Here is a 19,427-nt window from a genome sequence, read left to right on the forward strand (position 1 = left end):
CCCACCTCTGGCTTCCGATGTGGGGGTCCAGAAAAGGTCACCACACTTCGTCTGATGCCAGCATATCAGCTGGGGGTGAGACAGGGTGCACTGTCCCACTCCTCTGTAATCTGGTGGCTTTAATATATGTCTGGTTCCAGGAAGGGCAAGAGGAAGCCAGAAGTACTTGAGAGTGTATGTGATAGGGTGGTTGGGTGGCACACACAAGCAGACAAGCACGCCCACATTGACACACACACACACACACACACACACACCCACCAGGGATGGAAATTAAATATTTCCACTATATATAGCCACTGTGGCTGGTGGATTCCAAAATCTCAACTTTTTTACCAGCCACTAGAGAAATGGCATGAAAATGTGATATCATGATTATAGTAGGCTACCCAAAATGATCACGGTTATCGGCATATTGCGATACGACTAAAATGTGCTGAATTTTGCCCTAAATCTACCAGCTGTCCTCCAAGCACAGTAGCAACAAAACTAAAGGCCACTAACAGAACCACATTCATATGCCATAGTGTCATGTCATAAAAGTGGTGTGGCTCCTTTAAGACTCCTTTGGTGTGAGTTCCGGAGCATCTCCAACTTGATCTAACTATAGGCCTACTGTACATCATCTGATTTAAATAGTTACAGGTATCAAGGTTATATTTAACATTTAGCATTTATTTTCTATTTGGCCTGTTATGAAATCATGCACTGAACAATAAATGCACAGCTCAGCTTTAAGAAACTTAAAGCTTAGCATTTTTTGAAACTGCATTGGAAAAACTCTGGTTTTTAATATTTACAGTTATCTAGGCGATATTGTTAACATTTATTTTGTATTTGGCCAAAGTTGGAGACCTTATAGACATTTGCTTCAATTTTAAAACCGGATTAATAGTAGGCCTAGCATGTCATCTTGTTTTCCGTGAAGGTGTCGCGGGCCAGATTAAAATAGCTACGGGCCACTTCAAAAGAAAATTCGCGTTAGTCTGTGAAGTTAACGCAGATCCACAGATCTCATAGATTTGTTTATGCAGTCATCCTGAAATAAGATACCAGTGGCACATGAAAGCATAGCGACAGTTTCTTAATGGTAATGACAAAAAGTGAAGCACTGCACCAGTGGGCGATGCTGCGGGCAGCGGCTCACTGGTAGTTGTTGTAGAACTTCAAATCAGCGTGATTTACCCTAATAGGCTGGTAACGTTACAGGATCCCTACAGACACTTTCTTATTTTTAACCGTCAATAAGTATGAAAGTTAGACCTGATCTGACTATTTGTGGTAGCCTATGCTCTATTTATTTACCCGCCACAGTGGCTGGTAAATTGACCAAATTCACCCGCCACCGCACAAAACTACCCGCATTTGGCGGGAGGCGAGTGGCTAATTTCCATCCCTGACACACAAACACACACACACACACACACACACTATTCACACCTACCTATAGCCAGCAGCATGCATGCTATAATGCTCAGCTGTAACTGTGAATACCATTCGATATGCCCTGGATGTGATAAGCTCCTAGCTGGCTGAAAGTTCTGGCCACCTCATACAGTGTAGAAACATTGCAGCTGCGTAATCCCTGACCACTAACTGGGCTGTGTGTGTGCTTTATCCTGAACCGACAACAGAGGGGTTCATGTGTATGTAAAAGTGTAGGTCAGAATTTAAAAAACGTCTAAAAAGTTGGAAAGACCTCCAAAAAATAACCTCCAAAAGAGGGAAATAGATTCACTCTGCAGATTCACCCTGCAGTATGGATGCTAGTATGAGCCCTATCTGGGAGCGTCTGAAAGAGCCAGAGGCGCTCACTCATGCAGTAATAGCATTCTCTCTTATCTTAATGCTTCCTAGAGGCTCACACGGAAGGTGAGTAATCCTGTTTGCTTTTGGGGGGCCGGTGGTGGTGTAGAGACAGAGAAACAGTAGACCTGACGTCAGTGACACCACCCACCCCCCAGCCCGTACACTGCTCATGATCGATATATTTCCGTCCTGTTCCTTAACCGCCTTTTTCTCATCAAGAAGACTGTTGCCTGGAATGGCTCCATCCTCCTTTCTTACCTCTCCTGTATGAAGACAGGGAGAGTGCACATTCAACATTGCACTTGAATCCCACTTCATAATGAGTGACATAACATTGTTAGGAACATGTCATGGCAGATAGCATACGCTGTCATCATTAGACAGCATGGCAGTTGAATGGCAGAACAATTTTATTGTAGCATTAGCAGGAATTGTCATGACAGTCAATGTTCAGTGACAGGACACTATCATAGTAGCGTTAGAAGCAACTGTTATGACAGCTCTTATTATTATGAGTGTCACAACAGTCTGCCAAATGCTCATAAGAAGTCAGAAGGATCAACTATTTGGAAATGCAGTCGTGATGATTGCTGATAATGGTCACATGACATTATCACTAAGCACTGATTGTTATGACAACCAATTACAAAAAGCCATCAGTCATGACATGGAAGGATATATCATGTTTATGTCAGTCTTAAGACAGAGGTTTCAACTAGTGTGTTCATTACAGTACATATTACAACAAAGTGTTTTCATTAAATATCCGGCTCTAGTGAATATGTGTCTTGTTGACAGGGAAGCATGGCAACCGGAGACCACTTTCACCCAGTGTGCATGTCCAGCCATAGACTCTGACACAGATCTGGACAGATCGGAACAGGGCCAGTGCAGGACCAGATCTGTGCCAGAGTCATTTCCTTGTCAAGATAATTGCAGGAGAATCACTCAAGGGTGTCTTAGAGCAGTCCACAGAAATTACCTGTGAGTTCATGAGTAAGTTGCATGCCTTAAAATGGCGATCAGTTTGATTATCTTTTTAAAAAGGCAAATTCATTAGATGATCAGTAAAGGTATGGAGAAAAATAATGTTTTTTTTTGGACTTGAAGTTTATAGAAGGCATCTTGCTTTTCCTTGATGTTTGATGGTCATAGGTAATATAATATGGGCAGTTTCTTACTCATGAACCTCATAAACATAGATAAGAATCCCTTGAACATAGATATTGTTCCCCTCTATGTATTGCCTTTTCCACAAGCTTGAACCATGGACAAGAACGGGAAAATTAGTTTTTGGACATGGAAACAAGCTTCTAATTATCTGATGTTTTTCTTGTGTGTATGCGTGTGTGTCTGTATATGTGTACCTGTGTTCATGTGTTTGTTGTCTGTGTCATATGTTTATATATTTATGTTTGTGACTTTATATGTATGTTTGTTTGTGTGTGTGTGTGTGTGTGTGTGTGTGTGTGTGTGTGTGTGTGTGTGTGTGTGTGTGTGTGTGTGTGTGTGTGTGTGTGTGTGCGTGCGCGCGTGTGTACGCATATGTCTTGTCTCTTTTAGGCAGCTCAAGGGGGTGGTCACCGAACCCTGCTGTACGGTCATGCCATCCTGCTCAGGCACTCCTTCAGTGGAATGGTAAGAACGCTTCTCCTAAAGAGAGGGGATCCTTCTATCTTCTCTTTGTCTACCTACAGAAACTAGGCACTGGACTACTTACAGCATGTCTGTGTGTGTCTGTATGCTTGTGTTCCGATGCTATTACTCATACCATCATAAATGTCAATGTTTATGTGTGTGTGTACAAGAGTGTAAAAAAATGCAGATCTAAGTGCAATTGTACCACAACTGTCACAGTGTGTGTGTGCGTGTGTTTGCATGCATTTTTGTGCATGCATGTGTGTGTGTGTGTGTGCGTGTGTGTGTATGTGTGTGTCTGTGTGTGTGTGTGTGTGTGTGTGTGTGTGTGTGTGTGTGTGTGTGTGTGTGTGTGTGTGTGTTCGTGCGCGTGTGTGTCTGTGTGTGTCTCTGTGTATGTGTGTGTGTGTGTGTGTGTGTGTGTGTGTGTGTGTGTGTGTGTGTGTGTGTGTGTGTGTGTGTGATTCATGTGTGTATATCTTTGAGTGAACCAGTTTTACTGTTCTCTCGGCAGTACCTGACCTGTTTAAAGACATCACGGTCTCTGACTGACAAGCTGTCTTTCGATGTGGGACTGCAAGAAGACTCGACAGGTAAATTCACTCTATAGTCAGAATTTTCTCTGAGAGTTTTTCTCACAAAATGCCATTGGCCACTAATGGAATTTTTGCCACAGAAAAACTTTTGATTTTGATGACGGGTGGACAGGTGGATCTTGATTTATCTGTGTGTGTGTGTGTGTGTGTGTGTGTGTCTGTGTGTGTGTGTATGTGTGTGTGTGTGTGTGTGTGTGTGTGTGTGTGTGTGTGTGTGTGTGTGTGTGTGTGTGTGTGTGTGTGTGTGTGTGTTAGAGAGACAACTCTACAGTTCTGCCTTCTGTACTGCACTGTAGCACTGTAGCTGTGTTGATGTCTACTGTGCAGCCTCCTGTGACATACTGTAAAGTAGTAAATGAGGAGCTGGCAGTGGGTGTCTTATCTTTTGTGCACATTTGGGTTCATTATTTGTTCTGTTCCATCTTTGATTAACCCTTAGAACCCGATTGACGCAAAGTGCGTCAAAAAACACACCCTTTCTTCTCTGTTACATTGCTCCGGAACTGTTCATCGCAGCGAGATGAAACCTTTATTGCGTGACAGAGCAGAAGTGGGGCTTTCCAACGAGTCTGTACGATCAAGAATGACCTGCGCACCCAAGTATCACCTGCGCACCCATTACTCTCGTTTGAATTACTCGCGAACCCGTGATCGCTTAGATATAGCAAGCATATCAAATGAAAGAGGAGACACAGGGCTATCCATTGGTATCATGTATATTGATCCTTTTGGCTTATAAAAACAGACGAAGTGACTGCAAAATAATAACGCCATGTACACAAACCAACGCTGCACACCCATTACTCTTGTTTGAATTACTCGCGGACCTGTGATCGGATAGATATGCCACGCATGTCAGATGAAAGAGGAGACTCAAGAGCTATCATTTGATACCAAGTACATCCTTCTGGGTTATAAAACATACGAAGTGACAGCAAAATAATAACTTCATAAAGCTTATGACTTACCCCACGTTTTTGTCTGTTTTTGTGGCAAAGCATGTTTATAATCCAACGCTATCGTGTGTTTCTCTATGGCAAAGCATGTTCATAATCCGGTTTTGAGATCCTAGCAAATTCCTGCATGGCATCCAATTCAAGGCTCACATTGCATCCCAATTTGTTCAACAAAGAAACACCTTTTTTGCCTTTACTTTGTTCATGGCAATGCAGTAAAAAGTTGAGAATCATTATGAGTGCATACACCATAGACACGCAGGCTAACACGCATCCTCGGGTCAAGTTAGGTCAGATCAGTTCGTGTCCCAGATATGGAGCCCAGAAAGGTCATTTTTCATCACTAAATAAAAAATGTAATTTATTTCCGTAAATCACACACCACATATTTCTGTAAATTGCTCAGCCCCAGAGTATCCCTCCAACATGGCAATTGTATTTCCCGATTCAGGACAGTCACATGAAATGCACGTAGAGCTATGAGCTTGCTGTGGTGAGATACATGTCGAAATATAAGAATTTTTATATTACGCTTTTTATATTTTAATTCTTTAAAAATCAAAATAAAATCAATGCTAGTACTAGTACATGGCATGATGGCAGATCTAGATAGCCTAGACTCTGCTGAAAAAAAAACAATATATAATATGTGTGTGTGGCACTTACAATGACCAGAATAAATCCTTATGATTTATGCTTGTCATAAGTGTGTGTGTGTGTGTGTGTGTGTGTGTGTGTGTGTGTGTGTGTGTGTGTGTGTGTGTGTGTGTGTGTGTGTGTGTGTGTAGGTATCTGTATGTGTTCTCATCTGTGTGTGTGACCGTGCGTGTGTGTGTGTATATATATGTGTGTGTGTGTGTGTGTGTGTGTGTGTGTGTGTGTGTGTGTGTGTGTGTGTGTGTGTGTGTGTGTGTGTGCGGGCGTGTGTGTGTGCGTACTGTATGTACATGTAGGTGTTATTTTTGGTTTTGGGATCTACAGGTGGAACAGGTGTGCCACTGTGGGTCGGCCTGTGTATTTAGGTCAGCAAGTTATAATTACTGTGCCATATGTCAGCATCACTGATGCTCCTTACGCACTGTGTATGTCAGTCTCTCTCTCTCTCTCTCTCTCTCTCTGTGTGTGTGTGTGTGTGTGTGTGTGTGTGTGTGTGTGTGTGTGTGTGTGTGTGTGTTTGAGTTTCTGTGCCTGTATGTGAATGTGAGAGTGCATATTTGTGTCTGTGCTGATGGCTATGTGTGTGTGTGTGCGTCACCTCCTCCGCAGGTGAGGCGTGTTGGTGGACAATCCACCCTGCCTCCAAGCAGCGCTCTGAAGGAGAGAAGGTTCGCATCGGGGATGACCTCATTCTTGTCAGTGTGTCTTCAGAGCGCTACCTTGTGAGTAGGACTCCCACACTCCCAGACATCATTTCTCTCTCTCCCAAACATAAAGACACACACACACACACACTCTCTCTCTCTCTCTCTCTCTCTTTTCTTTCTTTCCCTCTCTTGTACTCACACACACACATACAGTATACGCTCACACATGCTTGTTATTCCACACACACACACACACACACACACACACACACACACAAATAACCCCCTTCAAATAAAGGTACCTATAGTCTCCTCTATTGCCCCATCCCTCTGGCTGTTGTGAAAGTGCCGATTGTAGCGAGAACATCTTCTCCTCCACTGGCTCCTGAGGACTGTTTCTCATTAGCTCAGGGTCCGCCAAGGGAAGGGGGAAGATCTGGCAGAGCGGCACAACACAGCCATCGACCTGGAGCGCCTTAATAAGGAGATGTGCAGAGTCTAATGAAGAACCAATTTTGCTGTTGCTGTATTTCCCCTATGGTCTCTTCTATGGCCTGCATATGGGAGAGAGAGAGAGAGGGAGAGAGAGGAGGAAGAGGAAAGAGAGATGGAGATGGAGAAGAGAGAAATTATGGTGGGGGATGGAGGGTGAGAAAAAGAGGGAGGAACGGATGTGTAAATTGGCTGCTAAGCATTGCTGCACACTTGCTCTCGCATATTCTTTTTTCTCTCACAATTCTGCTCTCACAAAGTACAATTCTGCTTCTCTCTATCTCTCTCTCTCTCTCTCACACACGCACACACACACACACACAGACACACACTCATGCACACATACAGCACACACTCACTCTGTTGGATCCATCCTCCATCACTCTCTGGCTCTCTTTCTTTTAGTCCTCTCTCTTTCACACACACACACACACACACACACACACACACACACACACACACACACACACACACACACACATACACACACACACACACACACACACACACACACACACACTCATTTAGGCTCATAGTCGGTCTGTCTCTATCCTGGGGGTTTGTACCATGCCATACTCCACTCTCTCCAGAGTTGAGCGACTGAAAGAGAAGAAGACATAATGAAGCGCACTGCACTACCCCTGCCATATAGCCATGATTAAAAAGTCATGTGCTGACATAGTTTGAGAGTACACTACGGCAAGAAAAACACACGCTTTCCGTTGTGTCTGTCCTAGTTTGACTGTTGTGTGAATAAAAGCTATGCTTGCAGCCATGCTCAGGACATAGCTCTGTTGTGACGCACAAGAGAGAGCCAGGCAAATATATTTGTGGAGTGAGAATAAGATCACTTGTGTCTCTGAGAAAGGTTGTCTCAAAGTGTCTGTGTCTCTGTGTGTGGTGCTGGAAATGGCTGATCCGCCCCACCACGCATGCACGCACACCTTGTGACAGACAGTCATTTCCACAGCCCTTCTCTCTGCTTCTCTCTCTTACCCACTGCTTTACCATGCTGATGATGCGGAGTATCTGGCAGCATTGCACTGCAGTTTCTTCCAGCTGCTAGTGCACTCCTGCAGACACTCACCACTCTCACAACAGCCTTGGCCCACTCCCACTATGCATTCTGCTCCCACCAGACCATAGTACTCGTAGCTACACAGACGCCCACTTGCCTGTGTGTGTATATGCACACTCATTGGCTATCGCCCAAAGTCAAGTTATTTCACTCTAAATGTTTTAGACACCCAACACCCAAGTGCTAACATACATGGCTCCATCTCCTCCTCTGGATGGCTTCAAGCGCCATTTGGTGTGGGACTGAGCCAAATCCCAGCCAGGCTCCGGCTCTGTTATGCTGTTTGTGGGATATGGGGTGCAGCTGTCCTCATCTTGACACAGGCCGTAGGATAATAAAACAATCTGTTCTTTTCTCTCTCTCTCTCTCTCTCTTCTCTCTCTTCTCTCTATTCTCTCTATCTCTCTCTTTGTCTATCCTGCTTTTCCCCCTCTGTCTTTTTGGTTGGTGCAGCACCTCTCTATCTCCAATGGAAACATCCAAGTTGACGCGTCCTTCATGCAGACCCTGTGGAACGTCCACCCCACCTGCTCAGGAAGCAACGTGGAGGAAGGTACTCCCTGAGCTCAACCAATCACATTCCACTATCAGTAGGATTTAACCACCATATTAACATGCATATATTTATATATTTATTACCATTTCCCATTTATTGTCTTTCTTTTGCAATCCTTTAGACATAGACATTGATAGTCTTTACTGTCTCAGTAACACTATGTAGTTCTTTTACCTTAAAGTAATGTCTTCAAACTAATTTGGATGATGCACTAATGAATGGCATATCTGACATTGCTGATGTGCATTCACAATGACTGGTATTGCAATATGCAACTTTGACTGGTAAAGTAGAAGTTTACTGGTAATTTTGCAGATACTTTTATCCAAAGCGTCACAGACTCACAACAGCTTGTTCGGAAATCAAACCTGGAGATGAATGACAAGGAGTATAGATACCTATTCTTAAATTGTCTTTCCATGTGATATGAGGGAAGGCTGATGGCTTGTGTTTTGTGTGTCCTGTAGGCTATCTGCTGGGCGGCCATGTGATGCGTCTGTTCCATGGGCATGATGAGGTCCTCACCATCCCAGCCTCAGATCAGAGCGAAGAACAACAGAGGTGTGGAGCTCTCCCTCTCTTCTCACAACTTTTCACCACTTTGTGCACCGATCTTCACAGCAGTTTCTCCCTTCCCTGCCCTATATGGGGCGGGACAGCCAGTCACTGTGCTGTAGGCTGCAGTCCTCTGGGACACCAGTGGGAGAGACAAAAGCAGCGGGCCCTCCTGCTATCTATAGACCAGCTGGCCAGGAGCAGGGCAGCGCTCCCTGGCACTGAGCGCAAGAAAAGTGGCTCAGTGCCTCTGAAGTGGGTCGAAGCGAGTGATGAGGGTGGACCCCGACGCCAGGAAGCGCAACCTTGACGGCCGGCGGCACTTTGATGACACCTTTCATTTCTGTCTCGGTGTCGCGAGTGCTATTTTTGGTGTTGCTGGTGTTTAGTGGCGAAACGCACAACGGATTAAATATTGGTTGTCAGCCTCGGCATTACTTTGAGCCCCGTCCTTGAAATGTAATAGAGGGTGCAATCTTGAAAGGCCCCAGTACAACCCCCCCACCCCCCGACACACACCAGCCTCGCCTCCGCCTCTCCCTAAATGTTCAGTTCCTCCACCCTTCCTCACCACCCTCCCACCTCATCAAGCACATCATGACCTGGCAAGCAGCGCTGTGAAGGATTTCTTTTATCTTGTGACCCACTCACCCACTTTGGTGAAAGATGGTGTCTGTCCTCAGTGCGATATGAGCTCCTGGGTTTGGGGTTAGCAAATTTACCCCCGCGTAAATCATCTGAGCTAACTTTAGCACTGCTCAGACAATAAGAATATTACATATCCCTTATAAACTTTTAAAGCTTGTAAAAAACTTCACTGTGTGAAAAGACCTTCTATCTAAAAGGCTATCTAAGGTTTTGATTTGAGTTTTTTTGTGATGTTTGAAAGGTTTTTAAGACAGACAAAATGCTACTCATGAATTTGATTAGGCTTTTTGAAAGGATGGTCATGTTGTATTGATATTTACACAAGTTACTATTTCAGTCTATCAACAGGGAAAATGTCATTACATGACCTCTTTTTGACCTTTCTCTGTGAATCATCCCAACATTCTGTTCTGTTCTTCTGGTTCATTCCATGGTGTTAAACCATGAGACAGGTAAAGAGACTCTTTCCCAGCCCTTTAGAAGGAAATCGGAACTCAGATTTAGTACACCACTAAGCTCTCTGTTGTCACACATGCTGGTTCAAGCATATGAAACATAAGGGAGGTCCACGCAAGAGTAACAAATATTGTTACTCTTGCGTGGACCTCCCTTATGTTTATTTATATATTATTAAATAATTATAGAAAAGTCAGTATGTGAAAGCTTAAAAAGTAAAATGTTGTGCATAGTGTCTAGGGGTATGAGTACAAGTGTTCGACAGCATACTTCCATGGTGTTACTGTAAACCATGAGACAGGCAAAGAGACACTTTCCCAGCCCTTTAGAAGGAAATCGGAACTAGGATTTAGTACACCACTAAGCTCTCTGTCAAGGAGAAAATTCCTACTTTGAAATCTCTGTTTTTGTTCCCATGACTCCCTGCAGGATAGTGAACTATGAGACAGGAAAAGCAGGTGCCAAGGCCAGGTCGCTATGGAGACTGGAACCACTGAAGATCAGGTGAGCTTTTATCATCTTTTGCTGCTCTAGATTCCAATTCTAATTTTAAATCTGTTCATCTCGCTATCTCGTCTAGGTTAGAATCTGTCAAGAGCTTTGTCATTAGAGCTTTACAGAGCTTTAACTTGCTAACTAACTTCAGTGTCAACAGGATGTGTCAGATAATCTGATTTTTGCAGTGTAGAATTATGTTGATCTTATAACCGAGTCCAGTAGTACTAAATGACCAAGTGTGAAACTAACAACTCTGCGCTACCTAAAAATATGCCAAGATTGCCTTTTTATATGCAGGTTTTATATTACTTGTGGAGTTGCCTGGGTAGATTTCCCTGTGTTCAACTTCAAATAAAAGCTATGTATTAAGGGCACTGTAACTGTTAAAAAGCTTTGTTAGCATTTGCTAAGCTAAATCTACAGTTGGCCAATTGCATCTTTGCTAATTCTGCTAATTCAGTTGGAGCGGGAGCCACATGCGCTGGGGGCAGCCATTCCGCCTTCGTCACCTGACCACAGGGCACTACCTGGCGCTGACGGAGGACCAGGGGCTGGTGATTGAGGACAGGGAGAGATCTGACACGGCATCCACTGCCTTCTGCTTCAGAGTCTCGAAGGTCAGAAAATGGTTATGAGTAGCTATTCTTACATTCAGGGCCCTATTTTACTCTAATGACCAGGGGACGTATTCACAATTCATTTAAAGGCTAAAAGTAGCTCCTAACTGGCAAATTTAGGAGAAGTCAGCACATCTGAAGAAATCTGCTTGCTAGCGAGACCGTGCATGCAACACCAGGATTCCACTAACCCTTCTTTACTAAAACGTGTGTCTAACTAGCAGAGTATTGCCTACATGCTTTAACTATTGATTGACAAGGGTTTACGATTGAAAACATAGCCTGAAAAAAGCAACACTTTCCCCAATAATGTTCAAATGACATAAAAATCCTAAGGATATTCATCCTGAGGGCAAGTCAAGGGCTCCATACAGTTTGTGCTTTTGACTTTAGACCAGGTTTTTCTTGGTCAGTGGAGTAATGATTTTTAGTGGGTTTAAGATCATGCGCCTGACCAGACCTTTTTTTTTAATTGACAAGCCCGTGGGCCAATATTCAATTGAACTGGAGTGCATGGCGAAACATTCATCACTGCCTTGGGTGTAAGATAGGAACAAGACTTGCGTTGTGCTTGGCGCCACGTTGCGCCGGGTGTAAGATAGGGCCCTCAGCTGTATAGGATATGAGACATTAAACTCAGTTTAGAGACCATTATCACTCATTTAGTAAGTGTACCTGGCAAAGACATGGCTTATATATCTGTGATGCCACTGCCATCCTTGATAAGGCAAAAAATAAAGACAAAACTGAACCAGTAAATTGGCCAATTAGGGATAATCCTGTAAGTGCAAATGGTCAAAGTCCCCTCCTGTGCAGGGATGCAGTGCTGTGTCCATAGTGTCTTGATGAGACTGAGTGAAATCATTTTTTATTTCTTCTGTCACTTTATTTAAGTCTAAGTCACTGTGAGGATAAGGAGGCTCACAGTGTGAACATCTGCTCTGAGGTATTCCTCAGCACCTCCTGTTTTAGACAGACTGCTATTTTCCAACATAACAGTCGCACCGGAGTATAAGTCGCACCAGTCAAAAAATGTGTCATGAAGAGGAAAAAAACATATATATTATATATATGTTGCACCTGAGTCGCAGGACCAGCCAAACTATGAAAAAAAGTGTGACTTATAGTCCGGAAAACACAGTAATTAAGCACAGAGTATATCACTGCATAATCCTTCATAGAACAGCTCAGGGTGAAATTCTCTCTGACTGTCTGAAGTGAGGTCACACACATCAGTGAGGACACTTGACCAAACTTCTAGGCAAGGATTTAGTCTTAGACGCATCTTTCCAAAGGCCACTAAGAGCTTGTTAATGTCTGTTTAACCAGTCCTTGGACATTGTAGGAGGTCGTTTGTGGCCTGATGGAGTTGGGGTTCCCATTGGAGGTTAATTGAACTTGGCTCTTTAGTTCTCTGTCTGAGGACTTCAGTGTCTTGTAATGGCCTCTTTAAGCATGGCTCAGGCCCATACAAAGTCACTGACCTTTTCACACCCTCGGCCTATTAAGTAAAAAAGCGGCCATGATATTGCTGTAATTTGTCATCCCATTATTATATCATTGGTGTGTTTTTGAGCTGTTTTGAACAAGCAAGGAGAAAACAAGTGTAGTCTGCAAATAGTGATTAATTGTGCTTGCTGGGAGACATTTGTTATTGTCAGAGCTGTTTAGTGATGTGTTCTTTCAACTCTTCCTGTCTTGCCTTCTCTTTCTCTTTTACTCTGTCACTTTTTTCACTCCTAGGGCCCTAGTTTGAAAGTGAAAATGGCTGGCAGAAATTTATTTTTCAAACAGGGCAGGTGTTTGGGGTATCCCATATCTTTCACATCAGCATACTGCACTTACAGTAGGCTATGCTATGCTATTGTCAAAGGGAGTAAAAATGGCCTACTAAGAAAATGGTGTTGGAATCACAGAGTAACCCACGAGTAACCCAAAATACTTTCCCCACAATAACTATAATATCACAATTCAGCAATTTTGCAATACTTGTTACATTGCAAAATATTAATCTACAATATAGCACCACAATATCTGTGTAAATGAACAAAAAAAAAAAGCAAGCTGGAATTATGTATTTATTCACTGTATTTCACAAAGTACAGGGTGCAGTGATGCCAGTGCATTAATAACGTATCACAAAGTCATATGATATTGGCATATTGATATTTTGTTCCACACCTAAGAAAACCTTGGTCCATCTGAACCATCTCAAAACTTTAATTTCCATAGAAAATAAAGCTAACCTCTTCTGATCTTATGCAGTTACACTGCAGCAAATGTCAGGATGTCTGCTGAAACATTAAACATTTAGGAAAGATATAAGCCACACATGTTTTGTTTCAGTACTTCTGAAGATGCAGATGTGTTCCAAGAGATACATGTAGATGATTAAATGAACAGCATGTTGTACATAGAAGGCCTACATAAATTCTCTGGAATGGATGTGAGATGGGCTGCACTGATCGCAACAAAAATAATATTAGCTTGTCATGGAATCTAACTGAGCATTACATTAGCCCCCCACCCCCAGTCTATCTCTCTTTCCCTCTCTCCCGTCAGCCTCAGTCCTCTCTCTTTTTCCCTCTCTCTCCCCATCCTTGCATCTTCTCCATTGTAATTATGAGTCATTTGGGGAAGAAGGAGGTCATTATTCCAGCAGTCCTTGACCAGAGCGGTCTCGATCTGTCAGCATGTTTTTGAGAGTGCCATCATAGATCAATGTCCTGGGGTACCTGTCGCCCAGCATAATTAAAGATGTGATCTGAATTATACCAAGAGGATTTTGGCTGCAATATATAGCAAAATGATATGCCTTTCTTTGTGTGTGTGTGTGTGTGTGTGTGTGTGTGTGTGACTGTTCTCATTCAGGAAAAGCTAGAATCAAGCCCCAAGAGAGACATCGAGGGCATGGGGGTGGGCGAGATCAAGTATGGAGACTCTATCTGCTTCGTCATGCACATGGCCACAGGGCTGTGGCTGTCCTACCAGGCGCCCGATGCTAAATCTGCCCGTCTAGGACCCCTCAAGAGACGGGTAACTAAATCTGCCCCCCACAACCAATATACCTTTTTAATTACCTTTTTTACTTGAATGTATTATTTTTATTTATTCTTTATTATTCTTTATTTTTTAACTTTATTATTTATTCGTTTAATTCTTTTAATTTAATTTATTCTTTTTAATGTATTCTTCATAAAGTTAAGCTGGTTCTTGTGCAAAAGAATTTCATTGTACTGTACTTTCAACTGTACTTAGATCAGTCTGGTTGAGTGATGCACCAGAGCCTGGAAATGCAGAGTAGAGCCTGGGTGCATTAATCTATCTGACATGACACACACACACACACACACACACACACACACACACACACACACACACACACACACACACACACACACACACACACACACACACACACACACACACACACACACACACACACACACACACACACACACACACACACACACACACACACACAAAAGAGAGAGAGATACACAGAGCTTGTACTTAGCACTTCTCCATGTTTATTGCTGTCTAAACTACACTTGCAATTTTTTTTTTTGCTCATCTTTATCACCCCCCCGGTCCTGTCTGATAGGCTTGTCTCCACTCCGAGGGTCACATGGATGATGGCCTGATCCTACAGCGCTGTCAGCATGAGGAGTCCTGTGCCGCCCGCATCATCCGCAACACCACCCGACTCTTCAGCCACTTCATTAGGTATGGGCCAACCACGGCAGACCAGTCACATGATGCAGTGGACACTTCAGTCCATGTGGCTTAATTTCTCACCTACTGTATATCATTGCTGTTGTTTTGGGAAGTATTTCTCATGCAAGCATCATACAATCATGATTAGCGCAATGAAACCATTGTACTTAGTTAGCAATTTTACATTAGTGAAGCAGTCCTCTGATGTGCATGTTATGACATATTTGCATTTACTGATGTCAAGTGCACATGTGTACACAAAAACTATCCTTACAATAAGGATGATGAAAATGCACACAGATAGATTTCTGGGCCTATCCTAAGACTGGGTCAGGCGTGCAGGATGGGCCCTATGACCCCAAAGTATGACATGACCAGGACTCAAGTCTGCATAAAATGCTAATAATAGTAATAGACTAAATCATTTCAACAGAATAATAACAATAGCAAATTGCCCAAAAATGGGTGTATGTTTAAGGTGGGACGCTAGGTAGCCTACTAGTTCCAATCAATATTTTGAGATGACAAAATTGTCCCCAGCAATATTTTAGCAAACTCTTTTGTGCTATTTGGACTGATTCCGACGGCCAGGACGACAGTAAAAGACACACTGTCATTTGATTGGCTGAAACCGAACGGGGGTTATCTGACACGCATGACAGTGTCCAAGCATAGCCTACTTCACTGTGTGGTGACACTCAGACAAGCGAGCGAGTGTGTCGTATAGGCCAAGTTATCAGGGATGTCTACCAATACATAACCCAAAAAGGCCAGTGTAAAACATTTTAATATTCCCTTTGCCCTTCAGCATGCACATTTTTCTCCTCTTTGTGCTTTGTAGATCAGCTATGCCACCAAAGAAGAAAAGGGACAGACAAAGCTTTTACATTATGCAGAGTCTTAGGCAAAATAACCAGGCAACAACTGGATTCTACTGTGAAAAATAGCATTATCTGTTAGGAAATTACCCAGGATACTGTCACAACTAGACCTAGTTTCTGTAATCTTTCAATCAAGGTTAGGAGTCATGTTGAATAGGGGTGTGCCGCACGGACAGCACAGGCACTCAATTAGACTTACACACCACAAATGTGATGGAATTAAAGACAAGTGTAGCCTAATAATTTAAATATCAATATGATATATTCAAATTACTACCAGTAAATATGTTTAGCTATTAGTAATTAAGCAGATCATAAAATACTATAAATAATTAACAAAATATATAAAGTTTATATGAATTCCAAAATATGAAATAGAAACCTATGACAACCATCACTTTCTGTGTGTGTGTATGTGTGTGTGTGTGTATGTGTGTGTGTGTGTGTGTGTGTGTGTGTGTGTGTGTGTGTGTAGAGGGTCAATCAATTTCTGTGATTGCCACTGCTGTGAATGATCACATAATATTCAATATTACTGATGGCGTCAAGGTGGTGGGGGCCCCAAAATCAAATCAAAGTTTAAAAAATAGCAAAAGTATTGAAATCAAGATTCTTCACTTGGTATTGGTATTGAAACAATCATTTTGGTATCGTGACAATAGGAGTTGGGGATGTGCCCCTACCAAAGCTGAGACCAAACCTACACCCTTGCTACCCATACCCTACCTAGTCCTCATTCTACAGCAGATGATCCTAATCCGAGTATTTGATAAAACAAAAAGATCAATATAATATAGTTTAATCATCACCTCACATAATTGTCAGAGTTGCTATTGCAACACATAGTGTAATTACAATGTAACTACAGTAGTGTATAAATAGTATCTTTATTCCAGGATAAATGCGGCCTAGTTGTGTGTCTTTCTTGGAGTCTGGGAGTTTGAGATAGAAATATCTGTAATGTTCTATGAATGTTAAACAACCCTATGGTGAGGATAAGCTGGAATATATGAAGTGTTAAATGAAGAAAGAGCTCCATATTCTTTACCTTTGCCTGTAGGTGGAATCAGTAATATACTGAAAGGAAAAGTGAAGGTAAATTTCATTTTCATTTCAAATTTCAGATTTCATCATCAATAGTACATAATATCATTAAAATATTCAGGGAATCTAGAGAAATCTTTGTAAGGGACACTGTAGTGGGCACTGTGTTAAAACCAGACCTGTTTCTGTAAAGAAAATCATTGTATCGGCTCAGGTGTAGCCCAGCTGTAAGACTGAAACAGATGTGTTTATAGTTAAAGGTGCAGTCAGGGATTGCGCACAAAGTCTTGTTTGTTTGTGTTTATGTTGATTCAGTACTTCAATTTACTTGCAGACACTTTTGTGCAAAAAAACCTTCAAAACAAAACACGCCAGAGAGGTAGCTCACTCCTACCATCAGTATTCCCTGAGAAATTCCAAGGTTTTGTTTATGTTTTGGGGACAGGCTGCCCCCACTTTGTTTGTTTAAAATTTTCGGAGCCTGGGCTGCCTACAGAGACAGAATGGGCTGCTAGCGGTCGTGATGATTGCTGAATGTGGAAAAAAAAATGTCTTGAAATTGCGTAAAATCCCTGACTGCACCTTTAATGTGTCTAAAACACCCTTTCTAAGCCTTGACAAAACACTGAATATAAGCAGCTAGACAGGTTGTTATTTCTTAATTTTATTTAATTTCACTATATGCACACACTCTCTTCAAGTTCCAAGTAAGCCAGTTGGCAGACACTAGACACAATCAGAATGAGAATACTTTCTATATCACTAAACCTACCCCTCCGCCCTGATGTTATTTATCTGTGTGAGTAGTGTGGAGGTCATGGAGTCATCACTGATTGATTGCTTCCATCAGTCTACGTGGAGTGGTGCCACAGTGGCCTGCGAGGAGTGTGTTTGAAGTGTGAGTTTTTTAGCCCACTGGGCTCGCTCATCCTCGTGGAGAGGAGTGGAGTGTGCTTGGTCAAGAGTATGAGGAGACGAGGGTGTGCTTTATAGGCCACTGGGGCCTGCACTAGCTCCTTCCACTAGGTTGCCCTTGGCTTTGTCAGACAGTGAGCAGTACATTGCACATGGCACGCAAGACCAATCATAAACAAATGGGATGTGGACCGAAAAGTGGATGCAGACGATGTTGTGGGTTTGTTCACACACTTGCATATGCACAGACAAACATGCACACATACAAATACAGAGATGCACACACACATTCATATGCACACACACACACACACACACACACACACATACACTGACACACACACACACACACACACACACACACACACACACACACACACACACACACACACACACATACACTGACACACACACACACACACACACACACACACACACACACACACACACACACACACACAGAAGCATTGTTATAGTGGGTGCTGCAGATGCCCAGAGTAAACATCATTGTTGCGTGGCCTCACATCACTCCATGCTTGGCCAGTTGCTGCGTCACCTTAGGCAGTCCTATGTCTGGGACAACTGAAATATTTTCCTTTTTTGTTTTCACCTCTCAATCCCTCTCTCTTACAGCCGCTTTCTTTTTCTCTCTCATCTTTCTGACTCTGTGTGTGTGTTGTGTTTAGCAGTTATTTTTAGCTGCGATGTGAATCACTGAATTTAAGCACATTTGCATTGATAAAGGTCCCATGTAACTTCCTGCACTGTCATAACCTGTCATGAATGCCATGTTTTACACATTACGTCCCATAATTATAGCTATTTAACTAATGTTTAATGGGCAGAGGCCTTGTACCTTTCACTGAAACATGCTCATTATAGTCAGTAATCACTATCTATTTAGCATATTGTTCACAGAAAAGTATTCTTTCTTTTATAACTCCCAGATAAATTATACATTAGTGGTTTAACAGTTAGTGGCCTTCATTGGTAGCTTGCACTGAGTTTTATACACTGAATGAAAAGTGAAAAAGTAACTGCATTGACAGGAATTGGTAGGAAGGAAAAGGAATTGAACTGAAATGAAATTGAATGTATGGAGGGGAATTCAACTGAATTGAATGGTTCTCCTATACATTTTCTTAGGGACTTGGAGAGTTTGGGGGGAAAGAATCGTGTGGCCATGACTCTCCCCATCGAGGAGGTTCTCCAGACACTGAAAGACCTCATCACCTACTTCCAGCTTCCGGACGCGGAGCTAGAACACGAAGAGAAACAAATCAAGCTGCGCTCCCTCAAGAACCGTCAGAACCTCTTCAAACAGGAGGTGAGTAGAGTGGAACCTGTTCCTTACAGAGGAACCTCTTCCCCAGGCAGGCATGTCTAAGCCTGGCTGCCAAAGCCTGTTGGCAGGGATTCCAATTGTGTTGTGAGGCAATTTTAGTAAGTGATCATTTCAATACATTGCGTAGGCAGTCAGGCAGGTTTGTGAAGCATCTGTATTTTTAAAGAGGAAATCAGTTTATGCTCTCTTCTCCTGCTGCCATGTTGTGTTTCAACGCATTGCTCTCTCGCTGTCAGCACTTTCCTTTGTTTTGCGGAATTCCTTTTTGCACCGACAACAAAAGCTATAGGTTTTTATCTATTTATTTTTTTATCAGACGCTC

The 19,427-nt window shown here is 42.7% G+C and overlaps 1 protein-coding gene across 13 annotated transcripts in view; it reads left to right on the forward strand.

The window, feature by feature from the left end:
- The window catches only part of LOC125284383 (ryanodine receptor 3-like), a 200,840-nt gene that overhangs the window by 56,967 nt on the left and 124,446 nt on the right, over nt 1–19,427 (forward strand). For 10 of the 13 annotated variants that reach the window (XM_048228300.1, XM_048228301.1, XM_048228305.1 and 7 more), the window contains exons 4-14: nt 1,858–1,872; nt 3,373–3,447; nt 3,962–4,040; nt 6,266–6,378; nt 8,327–8,426; nt 8,897–8,990; nt 10,518–10,592; nt 11,047–11,203; nt 14,075–14,239; nt 14,808–14,929; nt 18,907–19,087. In XM_048228300.1, the coding sequence (XP_048084257.1) occupies nt 1,858–1,872; nt 3,373–3,447; nt 3,962–4,040; nt 6,266–6,378; nt 8,327–8,426; nt 8,897–8,990; nt 10,518–10,592; nt 11,047–11,203; nt 14,075–14,239; nt 14,808–14,929; nt 18,907–19,087 (1,176 nt within the window). The remainder of the gene's footprint in view (nt 1–1,857; nt 1,873–3,372; nt 3,448–3,961; nt 4,041–6,265; nt 6,379–8,326; nt 8,427–8,896; nt 8,991–10,517; nt 10,593–11,046; nt 11,204–14,074; nt 14,240–14,807; nt 14,930–18,906; nt 19,088–19,427) is intronic. The other 3 variants (XM_048228303.1, XM_048228304.1, XM_048228313.1) reach the window with 1 other exon arrangement.

Source organism: Alosa alosa, chromosome 19, assembly GCF_017589495.1.
Source record: "Alosa alosa isolate M-15738 ecotype Scorff River chromosome 19, AALO_Geno_1.1, whole genome shotgun sequence".
NCBI classification, from domain to species: Eukaryota; Metazoa; Chordata; class Actinopteri; order Clupeiformes; family Clupeidae; genus Alosa; species Alosa alosa.